The 10,901-nt window shown below is 41.3% G+C and overlaps 1 protein-coding gene across 1 annotated transcript in view; it reads right to left on the reverse strand.

Moving 5' to 3' along the window:
- slc25a26 (solute carrier family 25 member 26) overlaps positions 1 to 10,095 on the reverse strand; it is a 44,475-nt gene extending 34,380 nt beyond the window's left edge. Inside the window, exons 1-5 of the mRNA XM_068316138.1 lie at positions 9,958 to 10,095; positions 7,783 to 7,939; positions 7,297 to 7,415; positions 1,212 to 1,316; positions 728 to 775 (exon numbers count right to left, since the gene is read on the reverse strand). Of these exons, the coding sequence (XP_068172239.1) occupies positions 728 to 775; positions 1,212 to 1,316; positions 7,297 to 7,415; positions 7,783 to 7,939; positions 9,958 to 9,990 (462 nt within the window). The 5' untranslated portion in view covers positions 9,991 to 10,095. The remainder of the gene's footprint in view (positions 1 to 727; positions 776 to 1,211; positions 1,317 to 7,296; positions 7,416 to 7,782; positions 7,940 to 9,957) is intronic.
- Positions 10,096 to 10,901: the final 806 nt, after the last annotated feature.

Here is a 10,901-nt window from a genome sequence, read left to right on the forward strand (position 1 = left end):
CGTGAATAACATCAGTTTAGTGAGGCAGAAAATAAGTACAGGCTAGCACAGCAGAGGGGACTAGATTACACCTTCAACACCCCCCCAAAAATAAAGGATGGAAAGACAAGTGTCACCTTCATATACTTCTCCTTCCCTGCCTACCGCTTCTTTTTTTCTCTTTTTCTGTTCTATCAAAACACATCGAGGGGACGGGTGGATAAAGACCTGTAAGGGTTTCACAATAATTATTTTGTGTCATCATGTACTGAAGGTGTAATTAGACAGAAGATAGAGCATCAAAGAAAAAGAGCAGCATTTTCATTACAAAAAGGTTGAACAGTCTTCAAAAGAGGGCGACCCCGGCGTTCGTTTATCCACGCTTTGTTTTGCATTTATAACCGATAATTGCATTAATTAATCACACGCTCTTCTTACGAGGGGGAAACTATCGCGCCCGCGTAATTGAATGAAAACAAGATGAGGAGAAAAACTGTAAATCAATACTTCCAGCTTTGATAAAGCCCAAAAGAAATTAAGATTGTTTTCCAAAAGAATTCAGCCTTCAAGAGTCGTTCATAATTACAATCTATCGAAATTGATTTCAGGAGAATGTGTGAGATCACGCCTCGAGACTGCCTGAAAATAAACATTAGACAAGAGAAACTAGTTAAAAAAATAATTTTTAACTAGTTAAAAACTAGAATCCTACTGGAAGACAACCAACGAACGGCTGAATCAATCCTACCTCTCTGCTGATCAAACTTCCGTATCCTCTGTACAAGCCTCGGACGCCCTGGAGAAGAAATATTATATTTTCACAAACACATTTTCATCACACGGCAGCTTGCTTTCAATTTCATCTGATGTGGTGACTTTTCATTTCACAAATCATCAATGACAGATTTAAACAGCAAGAGAGACCAACTACAATAAGACTCTTTTCTCAATTAATCCATCATTTTACACATTTTTCAAAATTTGATTTGGCATATCTTTAATTCCATCTTTATTTTACACATCTAACTTTGTTAGAGTCAAGATTTCAGTATGATCAGAGGAAAGCATCAGTCAGATGTCTGAACGGCGTCTGAAACACGACAAAAGAACTTCTCCCCGCCTCAGTCGGTGGTACTGTTATCTCTGACCGGAGCTACAACCACCACACAAATTATCAAAGCTGTGATAAGCTGGAGTTTTCCTTCACGAATGCCCTGTTGGTTGACGTGTACCTCTTCTCTGACTGTCGTCAGCAGGATGTGCCAGGTGGAGGATGAGGGCGAAGCCTGGGCCCTCTGCTTGATCACCTCAGTGGGATTTCTCCACAGACACCCCATCTGTAGGATGGAAATAACATTTGATAAAATCTTAGTTTACAGGACTTAAATTGAAAGGCTTTTGATATCCAACACACCACATGCATCGCCCCCACAACACACTACCGCAGGTACCCGTTTAGCAGGGCATGACACCAGCCAGCGCGCGTGTGTGTGTGTGTGTGTGTGTCCTCGCTGTGTGACCAGCCCTGACACGGCGTGGGCCGAGCAAAGCGTTTACAACCAACTGGCAGGTTAATGAGAGCTCTATTTAGCATCCACTCAGGACGATTAACCAACCCGATGCACACAGGAGACATGACACACCTCAGCGACACACAGAGATACACACACACACACACATCCACACCTCAGCCACCACAGTCCACACTACAAGTTCCAACCCATCCACCATATGTCAATACAAATATGGACTGCCAACAGCTAGTGGAGATAGACATGAATATTTATGCCTAAAAACTTCCAGCGCCCAAAAGCGAGCAGGCGTCCAGGCACAGCTGCCCACCTTGTGACTCCGTTTCCCATTTATCCTGCATCAAAGTGGAAATACCCACAAACGGCAGGCAATCTTACGGAGGGATTTGTCACCACCGCCGCCACCACCATCCACCCCCCCGAGACTCCCCTTCGTCACGCAGATGCTCGTCTGCTGCTTGCACCCTCGCCACAGGCCATGTGAAGCAAGGAGGAAAGATAAACTTTTTGTTTGAGCTCTTTCTCCATCTCTCTAAACAAATGTATTTAACATTTGAGCCCCATTACAATCTATTGCCGTACCCTGTAAGTGAGGGGAGAGGCTCACTCCTGTCATCCACTTCTCCGCTCTGTCATCTCCTCTACCCAACACCAAGGACACTCTAAGAGCAAGAAGACGAATATATGTGGAGAATAAAAGGAGGAAGGATAGGGCGGGAGCTTTGGAAGACAAGTGAAATCACAGGCCGAGCTGAAGAGAGCTCTATATGCTCTTGTGCTGTGCTTCTAAAAGTTCTATCAAGAATTTGTCCTTTCAGCCTCCTCTCAGTTTGTGACGTTGGCTGTAATACAATGCAAAGAGTCTAAAGAAGACTTCTATCCAGCCCAGATCTTATTGATACTTCAGGTGGATGGGATTGAGCTGGAGCTTCAACCTGACTGTGGAGCAACAGTGCCCCCAAGTGGCCGATGTTTCACCTGCGTCGCCTCCCTTTAATAGGTAATCTGGCTGCATCCATCTCAGGGATCTCATTTGCCCTCCCCTTGGTCAAGTTATCATTTATAATACATTGTACATCATGTTTTCCCCAAACCAATTTTCCAAAGGACATGAATAAGGCAGCTAAATAGAAAGAAAGTGGCTATGACAAGTAATTACTGACGTAATTGGATGTGTGGGCCAGAGTTGGGACGGCCTTTTTTTCTCCTGTCAGTGGAAAGGGGAAGACAGAATGAGCCAGAGATTATACCAAATAAATTAGGGACATTGTTTGTTTGGGAGTAATTTGCACGCTTGGGACTGGTGAAAAGGATGTCGAATGGGGCCTCAAAGGCCATTTCTGATCCTTCAAAACAGGAGAAAATGGGGGGGATATTGAATCAAGACATGATCAAGTACGACTGGGGCCTTTTAAAGTCTGGGTAATAGATAATAGATATCCAGCATTGATATACAGCAGTCTTGAAAAATCTAACTAGGAAAGGAATGGATTCCTGAAAGATTTTGATGTGTGTGTGTGTGTGTGTGTGGAGGAGGATGCTGGAGGAGACATCAGATGTCCGTTTCGGTTCCGTCTATGATTGCCCTTCATTCCTGGAACTTTTCTCTGGCTTGTAAACATATTATAAACCTGCCGGTCATCTTTTAAACTCCTGCTAACATTCATCTTTATTTACAAGCTGTTGGATTTGTCAAGCAGCTTTAATTAGGAGTTTGCCTGCCTGTGATTGGAGCCTTTCAGTTTACCTTGGCACATTGTTGTTAATCCAAATGATGGAGCCTGTTTTCAATTTCCAGCACTGGCTGCAAAACAGCACGGTAACAAGCCAGCGCTCAATCATGGGCAAACCAAAGGAAGGAATGGGAAATTAGCAGCGACTTGCAGCAAATCATCGATATAGCGAGAGAATCAATCCGCCGATTGAGCGGTCACATCTCTCCGACCTTGGGGCATTCTTTTTCTTTTCGGCTCATGGCCATCGAGACACAGCAGTCAGTCGATCAGGACTCAGGATTAACATTTGGTCCAGTAAAGACGCAACAAGGTAAGAAAAGCACACCAGCTTCAACATCTTTATGTGTCACTATCAATAAAACTGTGGAGTAGTTGGAGTCACTCACACACAAGAAAAAAAAAATAGAGAAGCCAGTTCGACCGTATAAAATTGCATATTTATTTAGTATTTTTCTGTTGATCAGGAGACAACATTTGGTGTAACACTGTTGTATCTATATCCCGTGTGGCGCTGGCGAAGCATAAGGGGTATACCCCGCTTCTCGCCTGTGGTAAACTGGTACATCAGAATGACTCTAAATATGAAATCTAAAGCATCAACTGGAAACAAACTCAAGACTTTTATAAAGTCTGAGTTTGGTGTCGGACATTCTTTCGATAGAAAGAAACTACCTAGACTTTTTTGTTCACATGCCGAAACCTGGAAATACTACGTTTTGCCAAGGAGGACTGAAATAAAGGTGAAAAAAAAAAAGACGGAATAGAAGGAAGAGATAGGGTCACGGAGAAAAAGAGATGAGGACACCGCGTGTCTCCAAATTTGAAACAACAGCCAATAAATCACGGAGCGTGGCGCTGCTCGAAGGCGATGCATGGATTATTTCTCAGTGCCAAGTTAAGTGGCTGCCAGTTTCTACCCCCAAAACTCCTCCTTCTCTCAGTCCCCCTATCTTGTCATGTCACACTGTATTTTCCAGTACATCCTCCTGCAGAAGTGTGGTGGTGGGTGTGTGGGTGGGGGTTTTTAGATGGGAGAGAGAGAAGCCCGCTGCCTGGCCTTGACAAATGAGCTTTCAGGGCAGACGTCGGGCGAATAGGAATGAAGATAAATTTGATCTAATGGCTGGATAACAGCCTGCTAGAGCCTGACAAACGCCATCAGCGTACACATTCTTTATGGGAGCGTCTCGCCGCCGCAGTCGCCCAAACATCAGGACACACATCAGGATCTCTCTCACAAGTCACACGATAAGTAGATTCCTCTACAAAGAGGTATTAAATTTGAAAATCTCTGTTCAAGAATTCTTGTAACTTTATACGATATATCTGTGTTTTAAAAAGAGCGTGCATCCACCACCTGTGATCCTGAATCAGGCTTATTTAAGGCTTGATTCATTCAGCTCACAGGTAACTCATTGCCTTTGCTGTGTTCACTTAATCATTCCAACATTCCCTCACTAAATAGCACAAAAAAAACTGAATCCAACAAAAAAAAGTTGGAGATACTTCTTTCTTTTTGTAAAAAATTCTCACCTCATACTTTATGAAGAATAAATTCTGAACCACAACTCAGACTTTGACTGAAGTCCACCTCTAGTAAGTTCATATCAAGTTGAGCACATCGTTCAAAGGGAGGCTCGGGGATGAGATCTGCAAAGCGATAAGATCGGAGTGAATGTTACGGAGTGGAAACAGTTGGCAAAGCAAAACTAAATGGACTCCCGGGGAAAGGATGGTGGGCTGATGAATGGTGGGGCGGGGCCACCAGAGAGAGAACAAATAGGAGGTTGCGTCTTCTTAAAATTTATGTACTGTATTTCAAAATCAGTCAGTGTTCAGCTGCTCCCACCAAAAGACATATAAGCAGGAGGACGAGCAACACAATGAAAATCTCACCTCATACTGGGACCACAAAATATTTAAAGCAGGCGAAACAAAGTTTCTGTAAATATGTAGATACAGTATGTTTGATCATTCACTAGGATGACAAACTGATTTGGGTTTAGGGATTAAAATCTTTCTGATGCACCTTTGTGTTTGTATTTAAATGTAGCTGTGATAAGAAAATGGAAAAATACAAAATGAAGATATTACTGAACTTATTTTGATTCAGAAGATCCACAACAGGTCAACACCAGAGCTACAGCTTTGTTTGTTTTTTCACCACTTACATTTTGCTCAACACATGCCCTCCATCTTCATACATTAGATTGAAATCACCTTTTGCATGATTAGGAAGATAAAGATACAATAGATGAGATCAAGAACAAAAGAAAACAAAAATATCATTTGATTCAAAAGGAGACAACAATAGCACTGAGGCTGATATATATTTAAGCACATTTTTTGGTTATTTAGTCCATAAAATTTTAAGAAACTAGTTTCAAATAGCAGCATCTAAAATATCCACAGTGATGTCTTCAAATTTAAGTCAAAAGATTTTCAGTTTAAAATGATATAAAATAAAGACAAGCTCCATTAATCAAGCATATTCAGCTACTTTGGGTGTATGTCAGAACTTTAGTGCAGTAACCCAATTAAAAATCATTAGCATTGACTGAGGAGACACTGAGTCATATGCAGCAGCCGTTGCATCATATTGCAGGACTTAAGGCCGTGCACAGGGCAGCGTCGGGGTAGGCCTTTCATGGGTAAGCCCCAAGATTACTTTCTTTGAACAAGATGTATCCAGTTGCCAAAAATGCAGTGGGATTGTGCGCCTGCTCCGCTCAGCTCCACTCCAGAGGATTTGTCTCTTTGATGTGTTCAAATCCAGAACAACGGGAAAGGGGGTTAAAGGTAAACGCGACCCAAGCCTCACCTTTCACACTCATCTGAGTCGGGCCGCAGACAGAAACGAAGATTGTTATTGCAGTCGTTATTGTTGAAGCTCATACAATAACGGCAGCTTTGATTATGACACCAGATGATCAAAAACACAAAGCAACTTGTATTGAGTTTGTGCTTATGCAAGATTAAAATGCATCGCATTCCATTAATTTGACTGTGGCAGCCTGCCACAGGTTCATAATGAACCAAAACTCTTTTAACACGTCTCATAATTACACTGGAAATATTTTCAGCCTTTGTGAAGCAAAGCATCTCTCATTAAACAAAAAAAAAAAAGATAACAGTAGAGCTATCTGGTCACAGCAACAGACAGTCAACCAAAGCTCAGTGTGTTTTACTATTTTCTACAAGTTCCTATCAGTTTTCTTTTGAGGGACACAGAACGTCTCATCCCACTCCAGAACAGTTCCAGGTCCAGCTTGCCAAAGCCTCACAAACTCCTGGGGGAAACGCTGGAAATGCCCCCTCTCTAGAGGACAATGAGACTCCAACACACTGTGAGCTTCATCCCATTGTAGACAGCCACATTTCACAAACACGCACAACGACTAGTCTAAATTCCATCCATCCGAAATCAATCTATACTAAAAGCCCAGGATTTTGCACAAAATCATGGTGGTCAAGGAGGGGGGCTTCAATCTACACCCCCTACATTTCCAATGCGAGTACATGTGGGCCCCAGACGGCTCAGATCCCGTGATTCGCTGTGAGTGACTGGGAGAGGATGGGGCCGAGGAAATTGTGCTGCTGTTGGTTTCAAGCACGAATTCCCCCCGACTTTGTGCGCTTGAAGAGTAAGCTGGGAAAGTAGACGAGTAGATAGGAGGTAATGATCTTATTTACCCTACTAGTGAGGGCAATTCTGGGAGAGTCCTGAGGACGAATCCTTAACTTACCCGGCTGGAGACCGCATACTTGCCCCCTCCCCTTTCCAGCTGCCCCCCACCTCCCACCCCCACCCCCCTGCCTCTCACATCATGGTCTGTGAATTCTGAAAGGCAATAATGTTAACAGACATGCTTGTGGCACTCATCTTCCACTTGCACTGGTGGGAAAGAAACCAATGAGGGAAGAGCGATAAATTGCCTGAGAATGAATTAATGTTTTTAATATTCAGTAAACCAAAAGAATAAATCGAAGTAAAAAAGCCAAAAGAGAGAAGGCAAAAAACAAGTAGGATGAGGAACACGTAGACTTACGGTTTCTGCAGAGGCGGCGGCCAGCATATGAGTGACACCTGCCCATTGGGACGATGCTTCCCCTCCACGCGGGCTCAGCAGGGACTTTGTGAAGTCGTAAGTCACAAAAAAAGCAGCAGCTGTAACCGAGCAGAACCACAGCCATTTAAGGCCCATTAGTCAACCAGTACACAGCAATTAATATCCCTCACTACCACTGACAGGAGAGAAACGGAGGTACGAGCAATAATGTGTGTGAATGAGTGCATGAGAAAGGTCAAAGCCGAAAAAGTTACGCGTGTCTCGTGTGGAGGGACTTTGGTTCTTTCTTCCTCTCACTGGTAACGCAAAAAAATGAAAGCTGTAAATTCTACAGCTGTCATCAAAGCGGAATTTTAAACTTTGACATACCAAACAAGAAGGCTTGTTTGGTATGTACCTCTGAGAGTTGATTACGGTCAAAACTGTAGAGTAAAACTTCAGCAGAACAAATATCAAGCATCTTACAGCCGGGGAAGGATCCGACAGCTGCAGGTATGACTCCGGAATAGATGCCCCTGAAACCCCCCGCCTTGTAGAAGCCCTGCTGACTTTGCACTCTTGTCTTCACGGTGTCCAGAGGGAATAAGCCCACGTCCACAGTAAAACCTGCACAGCCTCCCGCCTGGAGAAACAAAAGTCACATGACATCACAGGAGGAAGACATTTTCATATCTGGTTTACTTTGGTTTTTTCCAATGGCCATTGAAAGCTAATCTTATACCCGTGTTATGTCTCCATCTTATCTCTGTCCTATCTTAAAGCTTGATGTTTCTATATCTCTATAACTACTGCTATTTCATCGTTAATCTTGACTTTATTTCATCTCATGTCTCATCCCTACGCCTGGCTCATCTTTATCTTGTTTCTGCTTTATCTCTACCTCATCTTTTTCTCGATCTTATCTTTGCATTATCACCACCTAATATTTATTTTATCTCTATCTTAACTTAAATCTTGTTTTTGTTTCATCTCTATCTCTTATTTTATTTCAAAATGCCTTTTTTTGAGAGAGAAGCTGGAGAGTGACAGGAAGGAGGAAGAGGGGGAGCAAACATGGTTTATCTCATTTTGGTTTCCTGTAGTTTACCTTTTACCTTGTGTAATCTTAAATCTCAATGCTCGTGGTATCTGTGGCATCTTGCTGTGAGACAAAACTGCACATTTCAGTCTTTTTGGTCTTTTATTGTGGGCATTATAAGGTACACCTGTGCACTAATCATGTCAGATCAGCATCTTGATGTGGCACACCTGTGAGGTGGGATGGATTATCTCAACAAATCAGAAGTGCTCACTATCACACATTTAGACAGATTTGTGAACAATATTTGAGAGAAATGAAAATATTGTGTATCTGGAATGAATTATAGATCTTTAAGTCTGTCTCATGAAAAATGGGAGCAAAAACAAAAGTGTTGCGTTTATATTTTTGTTGAGTGTATATACTACTATACTATATATATACTATAGTATTATACTATATATATAACTACTATATATACTAGATATATACTATTCTGTTGTAGTTTCAGAGTTACACATACAAACTTAGTTAAACATGGTTGTTAATCCAGATCAACTTGAAAAACAACGTTCAACCATCCTGAAGGTAGTTCAGCACAGCTTCAGGTTCCCAGAGGCTGAAAAACACGAAACACTCATTTTCACGTTCATGACATGTATTGATGACCAGCTGTGATGTCTGAACCTCACAGCCGCCCACGCTCCAGTGTGGTGGCTAAATGTTTCTACCAATTTTGTGTACTGCACATTGGTACCCAAACACAATACCCGCCCTCTCTCACCTCCTCTGCCTGTGATTGGCTCTGACTCCGACTCATGTCACTCCCATCAACCATCAGCCAATCACAGGCAGTGAAGGAATATGAACACTTAACGCGGGCCAGCAGTAGCCTTTAATTACAGTATAATAACTTTTATAAGAAGTATGCGACGATGACTACAACAATTTCGGACACTTCGTTTATCTATCAAAACAATTGTGTGCACTAAAATGTATTTATTAAGATTCAAAAAATGTAATTTAAAAATTAAATTTACATTAAAGTGTATTTACACGAAAACTAAATCTTCCCACGATCGACCAAAGTGAATCCATAATCCTTCTAAACGCGTTGTTGATGAACAATCACCTGAGAGACCAAACGACGAAGAGAACTTTCTTAACGTCCAGTGGATTGAACGAAAACCTCAGGCTGTGCCCCTTTTATGTGAGCACACATATAAACAGTCTTGTCACGAACACGGGACTCGAATCCTAACCCTTGGGTATTTCCTGAAGCTTATATATTACCATATGCAGTAATTAGTATGTAGTACCGTAGATACATACTGTATGGTACACCTGCCAAAAGTTAAAGAAGTACATTAGTTTATATTCATTACATAAGAAAGTTTATCTGAATGCGTTTCTTCTTAAGTGATAAACTCTTATTATTATTATTATTATTATTATTATTATTATTATTATTATTATTATTAATATTGTTTTAGTTGTAATTGTTATGATGTCACGTCTTCCATGTCCCACCGGTCAAAGTAACGACCGACCGGTCAAGCGGTAACACTCGGCGTGGAGCCTCAAATAAAAGTCACCTGGTGGAAAAATAGAAACATTCTCACCAGCAGCGACGCCAAAACTTCTCGACTGTTCATGGTCCCCTTTCACAGACTTCTCTTCTCAGCTGTACACATAACTAAATTCTTGTACATCAACTGTAACCAAGCGTCGAGGTGGCTGACATCTTGGTTCGGTGACGTCATGACGTACGCTACTCACGTCTTATCGCGAGAGTTCCAGATAGGCTTACTCTCGTTCCTCTATGAGGTGGAATTTTTATGCGGTGTTTCTTCTGGTCATCGTCATTTGATTTTGATTTTTGCAAAAACACTTTAATCACATTCAAACATTTTACAATTTTACATTAGATGAAAGCACTTCAGTGCTTCAGAAGAAGATTTTTTGCATAAACACTTCAATCACATTCAAACATTTTACAGTTTTTCAGTAGATGAAAGAACTGAAGTGCTTCAAAAACACTAAAAACCAATAAATAAAAGGAAAATATAATTCAAAAATTAGTGCATTATATCAGGAAGTTTGCAAAAGTGAGTTGATCATCAACTAAATCGTCATTGCTCCCAGATCTATGCACACATAATATGTAGATGTGGCTTTATATGGATCTGCCTCGTGCTATGGCCTTACTTCTAAAAGCTAAAACTGGTATAATGAGTGAAATGTAAATAAAAAGCATGAACAGTGAAATCACACACAATAATTATACCACAATTTCTAATGTACTAAATATTATTAATATTATATACTGTATACTATATTATGAAATGTTATACAAGAACAATAAGATACAGTAACTATCGCGTGTTTATTTTGTCATGTTTTGAATTAAATATGGGATTTCATTGTTTTACAAATCAAGTGACAGCGTCAATAAAAGATGTCCTGAAGAAACGTCTCTTTGTGTGATCATTTTCTCTGACTGTCTTCCATGTATTCAGCTTTTGCTTTATCGCGTCTGACGAGGGCAGAAAGAGAGAACAGAAAC

This window comes from Antennarius striatus, chromosome 5, assembly GCF_040054535.1.
Source record: "Antennarius striatus isolate MH-2024 chromosome 5, ASM4005453v1, whole genome shotgun sequence".
Classification (NCBI taxonomy): Eukaryota; Metazoa; Chordata; class Actinopteri; order Lophiiformes; family Antennariidae; genus Antennarius; species Antennarius striatus.